The sequence below is a fragment of the Budorcas taxicolor genome, chromosome 4 (genome assembly GCF_023091745.1).
Source record: "Budorcas taxicolor isolate Tak-1 chromosome 4, Takin1.1, whole genome shotgun sequence".
NCBI lineage: Eukaryota > Metazoa > Chordata > Mammalia > Artiodactyla > Bovidae > Budorcas > Budorcas taxicolor.
In genome coordinates this window covers 22,624,411-22,646,024 of record NC_068913.1, presented here as the reverse complement: position 1 = coordinate 22,646,024, position 21,614 = coordinate 22,624,411, and the positions used below count along the sequence as shown (strand labels likewise).

The following is a 21,614-nucleotide window of genomic DNA, read 5'->3' as shown; positions in this document are numbered from 1 at the left end:
CTCATCCTATACACAATGCATAGAGTACTCTCCCTCTCCGCATAGCTTTCATTTTTCTCAAAGTCCTATCTGTCTACTCCCCTTTCCTCGCGGTTCTGCCTATGCTGTGGGCATTAAAGGCTGAAAGAGAGGAGTTCTTTCATCTATCAGTGTTGTGGGAGCAAACAGCCCTTAAAAAAGATAAAACAAACATGAAAGAGCTGCTAAAAAACGTAAAACAGTAAAACTATGATACTTTTTTATCCATAAAATCGTCAGAGGTTAGGAAAAAACTGACAATATCCAGTGTTGGGAAAAATTCAGTATTCTACCAGGCATTCTGGTGAGAAGGAACATTCTTCAAAGTGATGAACAGTAACAAAAACCTTAAAAGCATGGCCTATCCAGCTAACTCTGTTGACCATACTTCACAAGATACGTGAAAAGTCCACTAAACACATATCCTAACACAAAAACCCCATCTGTTTACCTTGTGAAAGTCACAGCCACACAGAGCGTGTTTCTCTGTATACATATAGTTTAGCCAGGTATGCTACTAAATTATTAAAAGCAAGCTTCATAAATTAAGCTATGAACAGTGGCCACTTCTTTTATAATTGTATTTTAAAGATATGGAAGAATATTTAATATTTAATAAATTTTCAGAAAAATGCATGTGTGGCATCAACAGCACTCACAAAATGTTTTTAAAAAATACAGGTCAGAGATAAGAAAGAGTTCCTCCCCCAACTATGTCTACTCACACTTGGAAGGCAGCTCTGCTCACCACTATATCACCAACACTGTACTCTATTTACTCTTATGTGTAAGGTAATTCATGTCAACATATGCATATAAATGCACATTAAGGAATATGATCGCATTCCAAATAAATGACTTGGATAGAAAAAAAAAAGGATGCCTATCATTTGATTCAATCCTTCTATTCTAGTTTATTCTAAAGAAATAATTAAAATCAACTTGATAAATGTTCACTACACTGTTTTATAATATTAAAACCACCTAAATGCTCAACATGGAAGGAACTGATTAAATAAATTAGGCTATAGCAATACAGTGGAAAATTTTACAGTCATTATAGTATGAAAATTATTTGATGATTAGGAAAATGATTACAACATTTCAAGTAAAAATTTAGATTTCCAAGCATTATCTACAGTATGAACTCTTTCTTACAAAAGCACTGAGCTATGTATGTGAAAACAAAGACTGAGAAAATTTGGTTACTCTGTTTTCAAAGGTGGGACTTAGGGTAATACCTTTCTCTACTATGACTAATTCAAAAACTTCAACAACAAACATGTATTTTTCTTTAATAAAACTATAAAAACTTTTATTTAAAAAATGTTGACATCTCGTATTTGTTTCCCAGTGGTAACTTACTACTTGCTGCTGCTGCTGCTGCTAAGTCGCTTCAGTCGTGTCCGACTCTGTGTGACCCCATAGACGGCAGCCCACCAGGCTCCCCCATCCCTGGGATTCTCCAGGCAAGAACACTGGAGTGGGTTGCCATTTCCTTCTCCAACGCATGAAAGTGAAAAGGGAAAGTGAAGTCGCTCAGTCATGTCCGACTCTTCGCGACCCCATGGACTGCAGCCCACCAGGCTCCTCCGCCCATGGGATTTTCCAGGCAAGAGTGCTGGAGTGGGGTGCCATTGACTTACTTAAACGAGAGTAATTACCATTTCATTTTAACTTTGTGATGGTGGTTTAGTCGCAAAATCGTATCTGACTCTTTGTGACTGCACGGACCGTAGAGTCCAACAGACTTCTCTATCCATGGGATTTTCCAGGCAAGAATATTGGAGTGAGTTGCCATTCCCTTCTCCAGGGGATCCTCCCAACCCAGGGATCAAACCCAGGTTTCCTGCATTGCAGGCAGATTCTTTACCAACTAAGCCACTAGGGAAGCCTGACTACCTTAGGCTTCTGTCTCAGCTGTATTCCCTCAGTTCATCAAAGGATAGTAAATATTACTGAATCCCTAACAGCTCTAGGCATTTTGACCGAAGAAGCACTTGTTAATGTAAAGACGTAGAAGGAGTTACCAAATGGCACCCCACTCCAGTACTCTAGCCTGGAGAACCCCAGATGGAGGAGCCTGGTGGGCTACAGTCCATGGGGTCGCTAAAAGTCAGACAAGACCGAGCGACTTCACTTTCACTTTTCACTTTCATGCATTGGAGAAGGGCATGGCAACCCACTCCAGTGTTCTTGCCTGGAGAATCCCAGGGACAGAGGAGCCTGTTGGGCTGCCGTCTATGGGGTGACTAAGAGTCGGACACGACTGACTTACCAGCAGCAGCAGCAGCAGGGCCCCAGGGTTCTTAAGTTTTCAGCTAGGAAATGAAGTAGCTCCAAAGATCACAGGGACTAGTTTGTTACAGATGAGGGCCTAGTTTGTTACAGATGGGATGTGAATACAAAAATGGGAGTATCTGTATCTTTTCCTCTCTGTTTTATCAGTAACATAATGGAAATGCTTAACAATGCAAAAACTACTCCAAATATATTAAAGAGGTTGGAGATTTGTGGAAACACAATTTTGTTCTTTGCCTAGACTTTCTTTTCTGCTGTTTATTCTTTGCCTTCAACAGGAGCTCAATTCAAAACAACTCTAATTCTAAACAACAACTAAAATAAATATCGAGAGATAGTTATATTAAATTATTAAAGCAAACACACAACCCAGCTCTATATTCACAATCCCCTATCTTCAGAATTTCTAGGTTTTCCTGACCTGTGCCAAGACCATCCTCAGCATCTTGTGTGTCTTTTGTAGGATCCACTGCAACTTTGTTTAAAGCGTAAGCTGGCCTATGTGTAAATTTGTTTTCTTAGAAAGAAGGATCAAGCAGTTAAGGAAAACTTTGCTATACTTTCATAATCCTTACTGACTTCTCACATTTGCACTTGTCTTTATTTTGAAGCCTTGAGCCAGAGCCATCTGTTTTGGATATAAAATTTCAACATTTGCAATATAGCTCATACAAGATCCATTTTCCTTCCTTTGACATTCAACAGAAACGTCAAGATGCTTGGACACTTTACAGTAAGAAATTGAAGTAAATAATAAGAAAAGAAGAGATACTTATGTGGCCTGGAAGAACAGTATATAACTCAAACTCCAAATCACCTGGGATAAAAATTATTTACACTGGTGTCAAGTCCTACAGTGTTAAACAGAGGGTCTTATGTACTTCTCAACCCAATTTCATCTCAAGATTAGGAAAACGAGTTAGGAGTGTGCCTTAGGCCCAGGTCTTAAAAACACTGAAGCAAGGATGTAACTAACCCCCTGGAATTCCAACTCCTACTGCAGTGCTTTTAAGAGAATGATACATGGCATTGTTTTTACCTTAATTATTTTACTGTAAATGGCTCTGCTTCTTTTTTCACTACAAACAGAGTAAGTTTCTGCATTCTAAGAGCTAAAATTTTAATTGCTCAATAGTTTTTCTGTCTTATTTCCTTTCCCTAACTGGAAAAAAGATCAATACAGGGCAAGCATATGGTGAATAGAAAGAAATTGTTCAAGTGAAGCCTCATAGTTACAGTATATTTACTTACTTCGAGACAGTTTATGTCTTTGATAAGACTAATATTTGATAACAGGGAAGAGACACTCATATAAAATGACAGGCAATTCTGAGAAAAGTAGCACCCTCCTGTAGCCAGCTCCACCTAATATGGAAACAGTCCAACATTTGCCCTCCTGCTCTCTCTCACTGATGTACTTCCCGACCTCTAAAACACCTTTATCCCTTTACTGATAAGTCATATAAAGGGTACTTTAATACATCAAATAGTGGGTAAGGTATTTTAGACCGAGGGAAAGCGTGTGAAATACCTGTTTGGATAAAAGGACAAAAGTGAAATGAATGTCTACAAGAGAGCTTCGTTTCATTATCTCGCTCAGGGCTGTCCAGTAGAATTTTCTGTGACTATAATGTTTCATATCTGTGTGATCCAATACAGTAGTCACTAGCTACCTGTAGCTACTGAGCACCCGAAATGTGGTGAATGTCACTAAGTAACTAAATGTTAAGTGTTATTTAATTTTAGCTAATTTAAATCAAAACCTAAATAGCCACTTGTGTCTCACAGGTCAAATACATGCCTCATTTGACAACGTAGCTCAGGAGGATGCAGAGAACACTGTGGCCTAGGGGAACTGATCATGACGGAGACCTGAACCTCAGCATTACTGTAACATCCACACTGTAGAGATTATACTTAGGGAGTCAACATCATGAGAAAGTTAACTCATAAATTATTATAATATAGAAAGCTAATCCACAAATTATACTACAGATAGCTAACATGATTTTTTTTAACATGGAAACATAACTCCCAAGTTGTTAAAATATATAAGCCAGAATGTCAACTTACTAAACTGGAGCAGCTGTTTTCCGCTGACTGCGTACTAGAACCACCTAGGAGTTATGATAAAGAACACTCACGTCTGAATCCCCGCCCCAGAGATGCTGAATGAAGCCCTGGCACTGTGTATCTGGAGAGACCCTGGGCTGGGTACAGTGATACAACTTAAACCTTTAGTGGTATCAGCTTTGTTAGCATGGTTCACTCATCTTAACCATCAGGACAAGTCTGCCGAGCATTTCTGACTTTCATATGCACGCGGGCTAAGTCACTTCAGTTGTGTCCAACTCTTTGCAATCCTGTGGACTGCAGCCCTCCAGACTCCTCAGTCCATGGGATCCTCCAGGCAAGAACTCTGGAGTGGGTTGCCATTTCCTTCTCCAGGGGATCTTCCCAACCCAGGGATCGAACCCACGTCTCTTACATCTCCTGCACTGGCAGGTGGGTTCTTTACTACTAGCGCCACCTGGGAAGCCCATACCTTCACAAAAAGAATTAATCTGTGGACAAATTAGCATAGGTTGGTGGTCTGGAGGTTGCCCTGGGTCAAATCTTAAAGACTCTAGGCTTTCTGCTTCTTCTGCGGATTATTAAACCTTTTCCTGTAAGATCCTTGGGTTGGGAAGATCCCCTGGAGAAGGAAATGGCAACCCACTCCAGTATTATTGCCTGGAAAATTCCATGGACTGAGGAGCCTGGTAGGCTACAGTTCATGGGGCTGCAAAGAGTCGGACACGACTGAGCAACTTCACTTCACTTCACTTGTAAGATCTCAAACCCATTTGGACATTTCTATCTGATCAGTGCTTGAATGGACACTTTCATCATTGGCCTTTACGGTTCCTAATCTTTATGCTTCACAATGAGCACCCTCCACCCTTGTCTTTTTCACAATCCCTTCACTTACTAATATTAGACAATCTGAGCTGGATGGACCCACAACTAAATGACTCGGTGACCTTATTCTCATATTTAAAATGGTATAATAATTAATACCACTCACAGTTATGATGATGATTAAATGAGGTAAATAAACCTGACTTACATAGAAAACTTAATCAGATTAGGTAGAGTTTTATGACAAGACAGTTGTGAAAGTTTCCTCTTTATTTAATTCAGAAAATTCCCAAGCACCAACATTTAACTGAGCAAATTCAAAATGGCTTTCATGTACTCTGAGGTGCTTGAAAAATATCTGCCTACCTTTTATAGTCACATTAAAACAATGTATTGTCTTTCGAAGAAAATGTCTACCCCAATTACCCTGCACCTAATGCCTCTACAGTATGGATGAAAGGCTGCACGCTAATCCTAAGTGATGTAAAATAAAGGGTCAAGCCAGCCCATTGAGCACAAAAATTGTGCTACAAAAACCAGCACTTTCAGTATGGAATACACAAAATAAGTATGACTGTCAAAAATGCGTAGCAAAATTTTGGAAGATCAACAGATGTGGGCTCCATCTCTCCGCATGTTTAAGATCTGCCATGGAATGAAAATCTGCCATGATATGTGAACCACAGATGTCCTATTCGCAACCCACATGGGCAAGTTATATAAGCTCTCTCTGACTTTCTTCATAGAGTGAGGATGCAGAGATGCTATTGGTGTTTTGCCCATCTCACCTGGGTCTACCCCCAAACTCAATCAGCAAGTAATTCCTTAAAGACCAAAGCCTTCTGCTCTCTTATCTGATGGCATGATCTGGCCAAGAAGCTGTACCATAGCCACACACAAGGCACCTGGAGGTTCTGGGGACCTAATACCAAAGGGGTAACCCTCAACCCGGAGAAGGCAATGGCATCCCACTTCAGTACCCTTGCTGGGGAATCCCATGGGCGGAGGAGCCTGGTAGGCTGCAGACTATGGGGTCACGAGGAGTCGGACACGACTGAGCGACTTCACTTTCACTTTCATGTACTGGAGAAGGAAATGGCAACCCACTCCAGTGTTCTTGCCTGGAGAATCCCAGGGATAGGGGAGTCTGGTGGGCTGCCATCTATGGGGTCGCACAGAGTCGTACACGACTGAAGTGACTTAGCAACCCTCAACCAATGAGGGATGAGAGTTACCAGCTAAATCCTGCAGCCACCTCAGCCTTCAGTAGGCCAGTTCTGAAGTGTTTTCCATATAGTTTCTGAGAGGATCCCTCTGGGACTAAGTCCCAGTTGCCTACAGCAGTACGTAACTTACTAACTAACTATTGCCTCATTTTACTCTTACTCCGTGCTTCCAGGATCATCTTCCAAATAACAATCTGCTCCCAAGTCCTTTTCCCTGAATAGGCATTTGAGGAACATAAACCAGGACAGGGGATAATAAATGTATCCACTTCATAGGGCTATTTATGAAGTAAGTGAGAGGATAACAGGCAGGAAGGCCAGGGGTCTCCAAACAGAGGAAAAAGCCTGAAAGAGTCAGACATTTTTTATCTCTCTCTTAAGTGGCAGGAGGAAACAAACTAGTGATATGTTTTTTTTTCCCTTCTCTATTCAAATTTAAAAAGGAGGTTCCTCTTAAAATACTGTGCTGCCATAATGACGTCTGGTTCACCTGAAGTTAACTATTCTCAAACCTTGAGTTAACCAATGCATTTTTCTTATGGAAATGTTCTTAAACTATGTTAATATACTATGCATTTACCCCAGACTTTGTCTTCAAGTCTCTAATGCCTAATGGCTCAGAACCAACTTGACAAATCAGTATGTTATACTCAGACTCTGTTTCCCTAATCTATGTAAATGAAACTATTTGTATGGTAATCTGCCATACAAATCAAGTCAACCATTTTATGGCCCTGGATGACTCCCCTGGTGCCAAGATTATCCCAAAATACATCCTCTGGATGAGGGGCTTGGTGCCATTCTGAGTTTTAAGACATTCCTTTCTTTCATTAATAGACTGCTGCTGCTGCTGCTGCTAAGTTGCTTCAGTCGTGTCCGACTCTGTGTGACCCCATAGACGGCAGCCCACCAGGCTCCACCGTCCCTGGGATTCTCCAGGCAAGAACACTGGAGTGGGTTGCCATTGCCTTCTCCAATGCATGAAAATGAAAAGTGAAAGTGAAGTCACTCAGTTGTGTCCGACTTTTCGCGACCCCATGGACTGTAGCCTACCAGGCTCCTCCATCCATGGGATTTTCCAGGCAAGAGTACTGGAGTGGGTTGCCAGTGACTATATAATATCCAGCTAAAAACAAGCGGAGGGTATTCTTTCTGCCCCCTTCTGATGTCTATGTCAGAAGCTTTCTCCATCTCCTTTATACTTTAATAAGACTTTGTTACACAAAAGCTCTGAGCGATTAAGCCTCGTCTCTGGCCCCGGACTGAATTCTTCTCTTCCGGAGCCAAGAATCCCGGTGTCTTTTCGTGGTTCAGCAACAGCCTTTCATAAACTAGCTTATCCATGCACAGCCCGTACAACAATGCCAGCTGCAAGAAGGCCCTGGATGTTTGTCCTGGAGCTGCTTGTTTTACCTCCTCTGCAGAAAATAAAATCGGTGACAAATTTGTTTCTTAGGTTATTGAATTTTTGTGTCATTGATAAGAAGCACTTGCATCACCTAAAGAAAAATGCAGCTAGAAAGAAGAAAAAGTGGACAGAAACTTCAGCCAAATAGTGAACCATTTGCCCTTACCCATGTAAAGGAGAATAAGATGAAATTATTATTATATATTTTAATATTTAATTTACAAAATGAACGTCAATGAGTTGTGAATCACTGAATCTCAGAGATCTATCCCTTTGATATTTGAGTCTGGTTAATTCTTAGCACAGGGATAAGAAAAAATCACCTGAAACTGCCAAAAGAAATACAGTCTTACTATCAGTTCGTTTTTTTTACTCTCTCTCTCTATATTTGTATACACATATGGTTTTTCCAGTGGTCATGTATGGATGTGAGAGTTGGACTGTGAAGAAAGCTGAGCACCAAAGAATTGATGCTTTTGAACTGTGGTGTTGGAGAAGACTCTTGAGAGTCCCTTGGACTGCAAGGAGATCCAACCAGTCCATTCTGAAGATCAGCCCTGGGATTTCTTTGGAGGGAATGATGCTAAAGCTGAAACTCCAGTACTTTGGCCACCTCATGAGAAGAGTTAACTCATTGGAAAAGACTCTGATGCTGGGAGGGATTGGGGGCCGGAGAAGGGGACTACCGAGGATGAGATGGCTCGATGGCATCACTGACTCGATGGACGTGAGTCTGAGTGAACTCCGGGAGTTGGTGATGGACAGGGAGGCCTGGCGTGCTGCGATTCATGGGGTCGCAAAGAGTCGGACACGACTGAGCGACTGAACTGAACTGACATATATATAATCACTAATATCACAGCAAACATGAGAAATATTACTAATAGAGAAACATGCCATTCTAGTGTAATATTTGTGTTAGTTTATCAATTCAGATATAGGGAAGTGCCACCCTTCCATACAGGCCATCTGTCATGAAACTGCATTATTCTGTTGATACGGCTTATCACTCTTCCCTCACTTCAGCTACAAACTAAAGGAGAAATTACCTCATTCAGAAAAGCTTGCCAAGTAGTATTAGCTTGGATGGACTATATAGAGTGACATCTTATCAGTAAGGTCATGAATCTTTATGTTGAACTTTGGTGTGATAAAGTAAATTATTTGAAAAATCATCTTCTTATAGTTTATGGTTAGCTATGCTTTTACTATATTTCTTGTCTTTGTTCAGAATATTTCAACTGCCCCCACTGGATGAGCCAATGAGGAACAAAGTGGGTATCTGAATTAAATACTAGCCAGGACTTGGCTGGTGGCTCAGAGGTAAAGAATCTGCCTGCAGTGCTGGAGACCCAGGTTCAATCCCTGGGTTGGGAAGATCCCCTGGAGGAGGGCATGGCAACCCACTCCAGTATTCTTGCCTGCAGAATCCCAAGGACAGAAGGGCTTGGCAGGCTGCAGTCCATAGGGGCGCAAAGATTTAGATACAACTGAAGCAACTAAGGAAGCATCCAATAAAAATATTTGTTAAAATAAATAACAAATGAACAGCGCCTTGGACAGTGCCTGGCACAGAAAATAAGCTATCAATAAGTGGTAGATACAAGTAGCTACAGCAATTGTAGTGCTGTTAGAAGCATAGCCTTGCAGCATGCCCTACTTGTCACTATAATTCTGTTGATTTGGCATGTGTACAAAGTATCATTTACTGTAAAGCAAAATGGGGGATAATTTAAGTGTACTGCAACAGAGAGAAGAAATGGAAAGATTTCTATTTGCTGGTACCTCTGATACTTCCTCTCTATTTAATATGTAGTATGAGGATTAGTCTAGAGAGAGTGGCAAATATTTTTAATCCTCTTACCTCAAAAATCTTTGGATGGTAAACCCATAAATGGACCACATGCCTCTCATAACAATGTTATTTCAATCACACAACAAATTCTGGTGAACTTGTCTGAGGTGCCAGACACCACGCGACATGACTAGGAAATTCCAAAGTATGTAAGACATTGTTCAATTTCCCAAGAACTAAAAGAGGCTGGAAAATAAAGGAGGGGTAAACAAGGAAGCTAAAGCTACTTGGATAGCACACAAAGAGAAGCGTACTTCTCTAACAAGCACATTGCTCTAACAAAATGTTTTCTATTGTCTCTTAGTGTTAATACGCTTACTGTGCCTACTGACCAAACTAATATCTTACGCAACTCAGATGTCCATCCTCGCAAAGCATAAAGCTGTGACTAACAGGGAATTAAGAGGGTGAGAGGTGGTTCCCCGGTGGCTCAGACAGTAAAGAATCTGCCCGCCATTGCAGTAGATGCAGGTTCAGTCCTTGGGTCAGGGAGACCCCCAGAGAAGGAAATGGCAACCCACTCCGGTATGCTTTCCTGGGAAATCCCATGGACAGAGGAGCCTGGCCAGCGACAGTCCGTGGAGTCACAAAGAGCTGGACACGACTTAGTGACTGAGGACACACACAAGAGAGCAACAGAGACTAATTTAATGAGTGATGTGTGCGTGTGTGTGTGTTACAAACCCCCCAAAACAACCTTGTGTTTTACATTTAAGGAGTTCAAAATACCCATGTTTTTTCCCTAACACTAAAAACCTGTGATTTTTATTCTTATTTATACTATTGCCCTATAAATCTTTAGACCCTTTAAAAATACTACATACTCGTTGTTCCAAAACTGTCATGAGGGGATTTTCAAAATAGCTCCCAATTTCTATTTAGTGGTACTTCTTTGGTTCATTTGACACTATCCTACAAAGATAAATGGGGGTTGATATATTTAATCAAAAATCACCCCCAGAAAATAAAGTTTCTCCTATTCTCTGTTGTATCACTTTCAAAATGATCAAGCTTGATTCAAATATACAATGTTATTTTAGTTGAAAGATTAAAATACAATCCCATTTAAATCCAGTAAACTCAAGATTATGCTATGAAAGCAAACATTTCCACGAAGAAGCTTCATGGAATGTCAACAGAATTATAAATTTGCAAATTCTAACTTGCTTTTTCTTCATCTTTTACTTTATGTGATAAAAATGTATGACTACTCCAGTGCTTAGATTATTAAACATTCAAAAGCATTCCTGCTTTTACTTCCTGTAAATTCAAATTGTACAACCTTGGGATGCATTAGTACCCCAGCCTTTAATGTAAAGTATTGGAGAAAAATAAATATGTAGGGTGATTTCAAAAATAAAGCCCTACATCTCTATAGTTTCTTAGAGTTCATGGAGTGTATTACTTTTAACATAGACATCAGGAGAGGCAGCACCAGGATTATTGACAGTGACCATTCAAAGTGGTCAGGGGTAGTGGCCAGCACTGATGTGTGCTAGAGTGAGAGGAGGGTTTTGGACTCTACGTGAACAAACATAGAAATGGTGTCCAATTTTACTGAACACTAAATGGGGAAGTGACTGGACCTGAGAAGGAAGATTTTACAGATGGCAAGACCCAAATGTAGCTCCTGGGGGCCTGCGCTTTCACAGAATGAACAGTTTTAGACCATCAGCTATCTATTTCTTCCTGTACTAGGTATTCTCACCCGGAGAACATACAATCTACCTAATACATGGGAAGGCAGATAAGCTCAAGAGTCGGTTATCCCTTTCCAGGAGATAAGTTGTAACTGTTGATTTATAGAAAGAAGACTAGCAGAATATATAGATTATGCTTATCTAAACACTAACTGCTCCTATATCAATGCTGTCAGATTTAAAAGTTAATCAGTCATATGGCTTTCTTCATATCTTTGCCAACACTATCATCTAAAACACAGGAAAATTTTTAAAGCAATACTATCCTCTATGCAAGAGGAACACAAATGTAATTGGTTATCTAGTAACTTAAAGTTCGCAGTTAATTGTATTAATTATCTTCATATGAACGAGCAATGAGTTAGAGCTGTGAAGGTTACACAGATAATAAGGCAGTACCTTGCCCTCAAGGAATTTAGTGTAGCGACATAATTAAGATACAGATTTCACTGGGCAAAGCACTTTGGGGAAATATAACTAAAATTTTACTCTTTGTCTAAACAGACATCTCTAAAGGATAATTTAAGAAACACCTTTATAATTCAACTCTAGATTTTACTTACAAGATACTCAGATCTTAAATATAAATATCCATCATCCATCATGAATATCTAATCAACTTGTCAAAAAAATGACTGAATAAATTTTCTTATTTTCAAGCAATTATGACTTATAATAGCAAGATGAACATAATTACTATCTGGGGAGATCCTCTAGAGATTATCTTATATGCTATTTTCACACAGTTTAAAATACATAAGTTTGGGAGGGACGTATTGGGAGTTTGGGGTTAGGAGATGCAAACTACTATATACAGAATGGATAAACTACAAGGTCCTGCTGTATACAGCACAGCGAACTATATCCAATATCCTGTGATATTGGAAAGAATATGAAAAAAATGTTCATATTCTTATAAGTGAATCACTTTGCTGTACAGCAGAAATTAACACAAGATTGTAAATCATCTATACTTCAAAAAATAAATTTTAAAAAATGGTAATATAAAGTACATAAGTTTTATCATGAGAAATCTTTCGGCTTTTGATGGCATCACTCTGACCATGCTTTCCAGCATTTGAGGACCCTGCAATCTGTTCCTACTCTTGGGCTATGTTTTAGATTCAGTGCATGCTTATCTTCTCAATCAGACAATGAAATGTGGCCTCTGAACTTGATTGGGAACCAACCTGGTGATCAATAAACACTGACTGACTGAACTATCATATGACATTCTAAGTGTTCTTTCCAGTTTTCTCTTGTAATCCAAAATTTAAAACAATGATTGTACATATGACTTTCCAGGGAGCCTTAGTGCTTTTTATAGAAGCAAGAAATCTAACAGTTCAACAACACAGCATCTGTTCATAATTTCCCTGTAGTATTTTTACTGCCAGGATTCCTTCTCCAGCATGTACAGTGATTATGGGCTAAACAAGTTCATTAAATTACACTGAAAAAAACTTCCCCGGTTAGTTGCTTTGTTGTTGTTTCAAACTACTTGCTCCTTCTTTTAGCTATCTACCCTATAGATAGCAAGATGCTGTCTTTTTTAAAAATGAAAGTCTATAAAATGTACTGATAAATTATTCATCTTCGCTATTCTTCCTCCCTCCTGATGTTTAGAGAATGAGTAGAACCAACAATGAAAGTTTGAGACCTTCGGGCTAGTGAGATATTTGATTTTCCTTCACATTCACTGATTATTTTAAATAGGAAAAGAAAAAAGACGAAGAAAAAAAGCTTTACATAATTTATATGCAGCTTTTCATGGTAAATATGCTTACAAAGAGGAGAAAACCAGCATAGAGGAAATGCGACCCTAGTTACAGGCTTTAATTAGTTATGCTTATAGTATCACTTTCATTATTTAAGCATATGACTTTTAAAAGTGCTGAAGATACAGAGAAGACGCTGACCACACATCCTGTTTCCCCAGACGGTTCTTGTTAATGCATGCGATGTCCTGTCTGGTTAGCACCCCCCGTTACTCTCCAGTGTGTTTGGTTTTAAAGGATTATAAATGTATGATCATCCTAGAGATGAGCCATATGAAAACAGTGTGAAAATATTACAATACTGTGATCAATAGATAGTTGAACCACCTCTAAATAAACATCAATTTTTCAAGAGATTCTCAGAAAAATTACTTTTCTTTATTTTCTATGTTGATCACTTGAATGTGTTACAGACATGTTCCAAAAATTCAGCATTGATTATGGAATCATGCCAATCACATCATTTAATTGGTTGAAAAGTCCTTGAGTTCAAGCCATTACCAACCTTCATATATAGACTTTCAAAATTTTGGGAAATAACTTTTTAAAATTCTCATTAAAAATGAGTCACTTAAAAGATCGATTTTAGAAGATATTCTGAAAGATTTTTTAGAATCCTCTAGCAAAGTCAACAGTTGCATTAGAATCTCAGAAGAAAAAAAAAGTGGCATTCCATCATCTTAAACAAGGTAACCTTTTTTTGACCCTGTGCTATGGACCACTTTGGACCATTTTTGCCAAGTCTGTGAACCCCTACTAATGAATGTATTTTTAAAATGTTTAAAATAAAATACTATTACAATGAAAACCAATTATATTAGAATACAAGCATCAAAAATAAAAATATATGTTAAAAAAACAAACATGATAAAGTAGTAAATAAGCTCCTTCATATACTCATTACATAATATTATTGACTAGCAAGTCTAATAACTGCCATAATTACCAAATAGGGATAAGCATAAATAATATTTTGAAGTTGTCTGCAATACCTATAGCGTGATCCGAAAAGTCACAGGTTCTGCTCGTGCTACTGTGGTTTATTAACTACATTCACAACTGGAGGAATTTTTCATGAAGAGGTTAGTGAAAATGAAACTGTGATTTTTTTCCCAACCAAGTTCATGAACTTTCTGAATTCTATTGTTACAGGTACAACATTAAGAAGGCCTAAAAGTCAAACTAGTTTATCGTAAGCGCATACTTAATTCATCAAACAACTACTTACCCAGGTAATCAAGCTACAAAAGAACATTTCTAAAAACAAAACTTCCCATTGAATGCTTTTTAACAACAACAAAAAAGAAGGCTTCCACTGAAAATTCATTTCAGATCAGTTGTGAGAACTGTCAATCATAACGCAGTATACATTGAATGTACTAAATAGAAACAAAGTAGGCATTTTCTAGGAGTTTTTTAAGAAAACAAAGAGCCCCTAAAGCACAGAAAAGCATTTTTATATTAAACAGTGTGTCCCTTATTCCTATCTCTAATATTTTAAAATCAGTTACATTTTTACAAAATTTTTTCCTCAGATTTGAATTACCTTGTTTTAATTTAACAACATCATACAGTCATACTTAAGCATTTATTTCTCAGAACTTTGAATGAAATCCAACAAGCAAAGACATCAAAAATACATATGTACAGTTAAGGCCCTCAGCCTTAGCAGCTTCATTCTCTGGAACAGACTAAGGTGAAGGTGAAGTTGCTCAGTCGTGTCTGACTCTTTGCGACCCCGTGGACTACAGCCTACCAGGCTCCTCCATCCATGGGATTCTCCAGGCAAGAATACTGGAGTGGGTTGCCATTTCCTTCTCCAGGGGATCTTCCCGACCCAGGGATCGAACCCAGGTCTCCCACATTGAAGGCAGACGCTTTAACCTCTGAGCCACCAGGGAAGCCCCGGAACAGACTAAAGTGACTGGTAATTAAACATGTGGAATCACAGATCATTGACACCTAAAGGGACCCAAGAAGCCACTTTGGCTAATCCTCACGTTACTAATGAGGAACCAGAGATAATGAGAGTTTAAGGGACTTCCAAGATGACATGGAGAAGTTGGCCTGACAGTTAATGCAACACTCCCTCCAGCTCCCGGCAAGGACCAATTGTGTTCCAGGGGCCACTTCTAGCAAAACATAGCTATTGAAACAAGGGGTTACAATCAATCAAAAATACATCTAATTTATAGGTTTTTGCTTCTCAATATGAGAATTAGATAACTTACATGATGGTCACATTTCCAGAAGAGAGGTCTTTAAAAAATACGAAAAGATCAAGAATTTGCTGTAAGTAGTTTCAAGGTCTAATTTATTAGTAATGTAATTTTGACTATTGAAAACCCAGGTAAGCCATTCCTAATTTTATTTTTTCAGATGGTCTTTTTTCTCTGATTGTAAAAGGAATCCATTATGATAAATTTTGAAAACACAAATGAAGAGGAAGATAATAAGAAGACATATATCCAGAGTCAAAGACATTATTGATAATATTGGTAATATTTCAGTATATTTCTTTCCAGATATAAATGTATATATGAATATACAGCTATATGGTATAAACTTTCATATTAAGATAATATTACACATAAAATTTTATAGCCTATCCTTTCTCTTAGCATTACACCAAGATCATCTTCCCATTGAATTCAAATTATTTCTAAAACATTAACGTGAAAATTTGTGTTTAGCGGCTATTAAAGCAAAAAAGTTTAAAGACACTATAATCAATAAAATGATTCCATTATATAATTTTCATTTACTGGATTATGTAGCCTAGCATTGGATCAGGTAACTCTAATGCATTAAATTGCTCTAAATAAAAAAATATTAAAAATATATGTTTATAAAACTGTCTTTAGAAAAACTTAAATGCAAATGGCTAAAATCTTTGGGGAGAAGGTGTAATATCCTAGGAAATTAGAGAAATGAAAACTCAAAGAGAAAAATGGGAAGATTCAAAAAGGTACTACGATAGGAAATGCTGACAGGGCTCTGTAAAGTCATGAAGGAACACAGTACTTATGCAAGGAAGCAGCAACTGGTACAAATATTTAGGGCCTAGCTCACATAGGAATTCAATAAATATTTGTTAAATAAATGAATGGGAATCAATTTACCAACATGTATTTAGAGAGTTGAATATGATTATATCCTTTGACTGACAATCTTATTTAAGGGAATATATACAATATTTAGACTCAGGTACTCACTGTAGTTTTCTTAAAAGAGAAAAAAACTGTTCACAACTAAATGTTCAGGACTGGTATACTGATTAGGTAAATGACAGAGATGTAAAGAGCCATACAGACAATTCATGTTAATTTAACAACTATACTACAATTATAAGTGCCTTACCTATACTATAAATCTTAGTTTAAAATGACTGAAATATTTAAAATATTGGTGTATTTAATCACCTGGTATAAGACTTTATTTCATTCTTTTAATGAAATACTTAATTTTCAAATTGAAAAAAATCACTACATTAAAAAAAGTTGAGAAGCTCAAATAAATACATTATTGTTTTTCTTCCAAAATATTTTCTTACAGTCAATCTCAAAGGTGTTGCCCACCTATCAGTCCTTGAATATCACAGAAGATAGGGAATAAGGCTTCCTTTGATAGTCATTCCAGTGGTGGGGAAAAACAGTTGTGATACTCTATTCTCCTAGTACCATGACTTAGAAAACTCTGATACATCCTCTTACCTAATCTGAGCTTATCAGAGATGTTATTAAATCTAACACACACGCTCACACATACAGCTTAGAGTGGCAAGCTTTTAAAAACCTACACAACTCATAATACCTGTATAAGCTCTGATGGTTCACTCCCTTCTTCTACCACAGTTAGCTGAGATCTTCCTTTCCTTTCATTGTCCCGAATGCCAGTGGCAACCTGGCTGGCCTTCAGACGCTCATACTTGTTGCAAGAGGATCCACACCACTGGTAAATTTCCTAAAAGAAAGAGACAGATCTTTTGACCTCAAGAATACATGACAGACATTCAGCCCAGGTATAATACACACTGCGATTAATTAGGAAAAAACAAAAGGCATAAAAATTAAAGTTATCCATTGTTGAGGTATATGTAATTTGATATATTTAATTTATACCTCATTCTGTATCCTGTTGCTTTCAGTTAGCATTATAAAGTAGGCATTTTTTAAACATGGAAAATATAAATACATATCTCAGCATTCTCTGCATATAATCCACAAAGTACAATTTATGAAAGTAAACTTATACAAGTTATATAAATTTAGAATAAATCTAACATTCTTCAGAAAGTTAGTCAAGAATCTATTACAGTAGTAATATGATCTTGCTGATCATAAAAAATGATATCACTTTTGTAAAGCAATTTAACAATCTTTACTGAGTCATAAAAAGTTAAACCTTTGACCCAGTAATACAATATCACTAACTGGAATTTATTTTAATAAATTATTCATAAAGAAGAGAAAAAAACACATGTACAGGCATTTTTCACAGCTGAGATTTTTGTAAGGCATTGAAAAGACATTAAATGCTCAACAATAGGATAACAGTTATATAAATTATGATATATAGAGACTATACTTAAATATAAAAATTATACTTTAACAGAAATTTTAAAAAAATAGAAACAACAGCAGTTTGATAAATAGTAAATCAAATACATTACTTGCCATTTATATTACAGTATATATTTTGGACTTAGGTACAGTGTTCCGAAAGTATCAGTAACAAATGTAAAGTAACAATAAATGTCATTTTCTCCACTAAATGTGATTTAACACAATAAAGAAGTGTAATGGTACCCAGGCTGGTGGGATGTGGGAGTAGGTATTATCACACACTATTAAGGTGACAGATACTGAGACAGGCTCTTTTCAACGGCAGTCTGGCGTCATATCAAAAAATTACATGTGCTTTTAGAATCAGGACCATTTCTAGGAATCTATTTTATAGAAGTATCAGACATCAGATACAAAAACAAAGAAACAAAACAAAATGCCCATTCAATAGGGAAATCAACATAAAAATGTCATTATGTGGATACTACAGACTATCCTTCAGTGGTTAGAAATCGAGGATAATGTTTAAACACTGATGTTGAAAATATCCAGGTACATCATAAAGACTTAAATAAAACCACACAATCATACGGTTCCATTTAACTAGATACAAAATTATAAGCTCTGTTTCTGCCTTTGCAGGAAAAAGATTTTTAAAGCTACACAGTATCTCATGGGGAGGGGCACATATTTGCAGAAAGAAAACCTTCAGTTTTTAATCTGTCAGTGTTTTTATCCTTTTTTTAAAAAAAAATAATGTCACTCATTTATTAAGTGCTTATTAGGAGCTAGATGTTGGAAATAGAGAGGAATGAGTGAACACTAGCAAGGAGAGACTGACATGCTGATAACGAAGGCTAATAATATGTTTGCATTATCGTTGGTTTTCAAAACGTTTCCATACATACTTGTCTAGTCAGTCTGGAGAGGAGGCTGCACTGTGGTTAAGCGTAAAGGAGACAGACTTTAGCAGCCCTTTACTATGTGACTTTATGTTTGCAAACTTTCAAACAAGGGAATAAATTAATAACAGCAAAATAAAACAGCACCCTCAAAATCAGAGAAACGGTCTCTTTTCTCTGATACAGTCCAGAGTTGTTTCTTCATTCAAAGATAGCTTACTATTGCCTAAAATTGGGCAGGCTCCCTGTGGGGGTGCAACTTCACAGCACACAGGCCAATAACAGTTTCTCTAACCCCTTAAGCTGTACCCCCAACTCCCATGTTCCTTGTTCATCTGCTCCACTTTCCTTTTCAAGAATAAAATGTAACTATTAGGAATTCATAAAAGAAAAAGGGACTGTGCCTTGCAACTCCCTCCATTTCAGAATCCGATCTAGTTATTCAACATGGTTAAGGGAGTGGGTTTTTTTTCCTTCCTTCTTTTTTTTTTTTTCTGTTTTCTACACCTGGGCTTCTGAATATGAGACTCATATTTAGAGGTGATTTGAATACCAGGTCCACGTTAGCAATTACAAACAGTGAAAACAAATGGTTCCCAATGATCAGCCAATACCTTATCACTGAGCATTAAAATCAGATGTTAGAGTAGGATAGTGATTTTTTTTTTTTAAAATATGGATATCTGAGCCTACCCTTTAGGGACTCTCAGGTGTGTTCTAGGCAACTGCGTTTATTGACACTCCCCTGATAACTCTAAGCATTAAACCAGGGCTGGAACATCTGCTGGTCTCTAGGAGCAAACTGCACCCAGCAGGTGTTGCAGGGAATCTATCATTTCTAATTACCCCATGAAGCAAAGCAGGCTACTCTGCCAGTACACTTGGGCTCTTAGCTTAGGTACCTTTTCTACCTTGTTCCATGATATTTTGCAATTGATTTTTTTCTTAGTAAATCTGAGAGAACAAACTTCTAATATTTACATTACAGTGAAATATAAGAAGTGGATAAGACATTATCTCTCAAGATTTCTCAGACTGTTAGCCACTTTCATTACTGATTTGCTCTGTATTTTTATATTCATCCAACAGATGTTTATATTCTCCCTACTTTAGTTTTATAAATGACCTCTTACCTACTTCAAAGAAATTATATAAAATCACACTAACTGTAAGGAAATCAAACCAGTCAATCCTAAAGGAAATCAGTCCTGAATATTCATTGGAAGGACTCATGCTGAAACTGAAGCTCCAATACTTTGGCCACCTGATGCGAAGAACTGACTCATTTGAAAAGACCCCGATCCTGGAAAAGATTGAAGGCAGGAGGAGAAGGGGATGACAGAGGTTGAGATGGTTGGATGGCATCACCAACACGATGGACATGAGTTTGAGGAGTTAGTGATGGACAGGGAAGCCGGTGTGCTGCAGTCCAAGGGGTCGCAAAGAGTTGGACAAAACTGAGCAGCTGAACTGAGTTTTTATTAGTGTTTGTAAAGCATTAAGGAAGCCTGGTAAAATATGTTTAAAAATGAATAATAGTTAATGATAAGTTTATAAATATTATTATTTAACATAGAATTTTATAATATTCCTTGGACCCCAAAATGTTTTCTATGATATAACTCTGAGAGCTTTTTATGTGCAGTATCAATTCACAGATAAATTTAGTTTTAGAAAATATTCCTCACCATTGCTTAGAGACCAGTTTCAACCTTTAATATAGAAAAAATATATCTAGGAAAAACTCATAAAAATGATAAAACTTTTAAAAGTGAAGTTTTCTTTTTAACTCAAAGAAGACTAAATCATCAAAGAAAGCATTGCCAAAAAATTTCTTATTGAGGATGAAAACGGATGTTGTGTGTTATGCTTACTCTTTTATTATTTTCACCTTATTTTGTGATATTTCTAGAAGTAACATAGTTTATTTACTAGATTTAATTTTCAGTGATTAACTTAGACAAGAAATGCAATAAAATATGGACTTTAAATTGCTAAAAGCCAGAACTGTTTAAAAAGTTAATAAAAAATAAAATTAAAACTTTTTAAGTTAATAAAAAACACTTTTCATTCAACACTGTGTTTTTTATACAAACATAGTTTGTTCAATTATGGACACTAAAATATATTTTAAATTTGGAACATAATTTGAGCAATTCATTCACTTTGAGCAGTTCATATTTTACCACATGTAGGTGATGTGTTTAAGACATCTCATTTTAACAGAGTGCTACAGTGATGAAATGCATGTGTGCAGTACTATTAATAAGCTTCACTAGCCCAACACGCACCCTATTCAGAGGCAGTTGGTCAGGACTACTTCACCACTCTGCAAATGAGGAAACCTTGTACTCAATTGGCCCCATGCTTGAAAAACTCCCCTAATAATTCAACTTAACCTTTTTTATAGGGGACAAGGGCTAAAAAATAAGAAATTCTGTACAAAGCTAAAAAATATAACTGATGTGATAGGTTGATGTGTATTTTTAAACAGAAAAAGTTTTCATTATAATTTAAATTGTTTTGATTATAATACTTGAGTGGTAGTTAGATAAACTTTTTGTAAATCTGATTTAAGTGTACTGGACATTGAAAATTATAAAGCAAATACAGTTTCAGGGGCAACTATTTTACCTTCTAAGATCCTAGAGACTTTAATAACTCAACACTAAACTTTACATTTTTGGCGGGAAAGGACATAAAAACTCCCTGTAAATATGGAATTATCCATTCAATTCAGACTGAAGTCCACTTAAATTTTGGCTGAAATTTGCTGATGCATGTATTGATCATGAACATCTCGAGTAGAAACTTGTGAAGCCACAATTAACTCTTAATGTACAAACTACTTAAGGAAAGTAAAATTATTCTGGATAGTTGGAAGAAATAAGGGAGTAAAGACACTCTGTTACTGGCAATTAGTTTGGACCACCAGTAACAAGAAATAAAAGAAAGTGAGT

The 21,614-nt window shown here is 37.1% G+C and overlaps 1 protein-coding gene across 1 annotated transcript in view; it reads right to left on the bottom strand.

Annotated features, from left to right (window-relative positions):
* SCIN (scinderin) overlaps nt 1–21,614 on the bottom strand; it is a 77,975-nt gene that overhangs the window by 34,599 nt on the left and 21,762 nt on the right. The window contains exon 4 of the mRNA XM_052638580.1: nt 17,001–17,150. Within this exon, the coding sequence (XP_052494540.1) occupies nt 17,001–17,150 (150 nt within the window). The remainder of the gene's footprint in view (nt 1–17,000; nt 17,151–21,614) is intronic.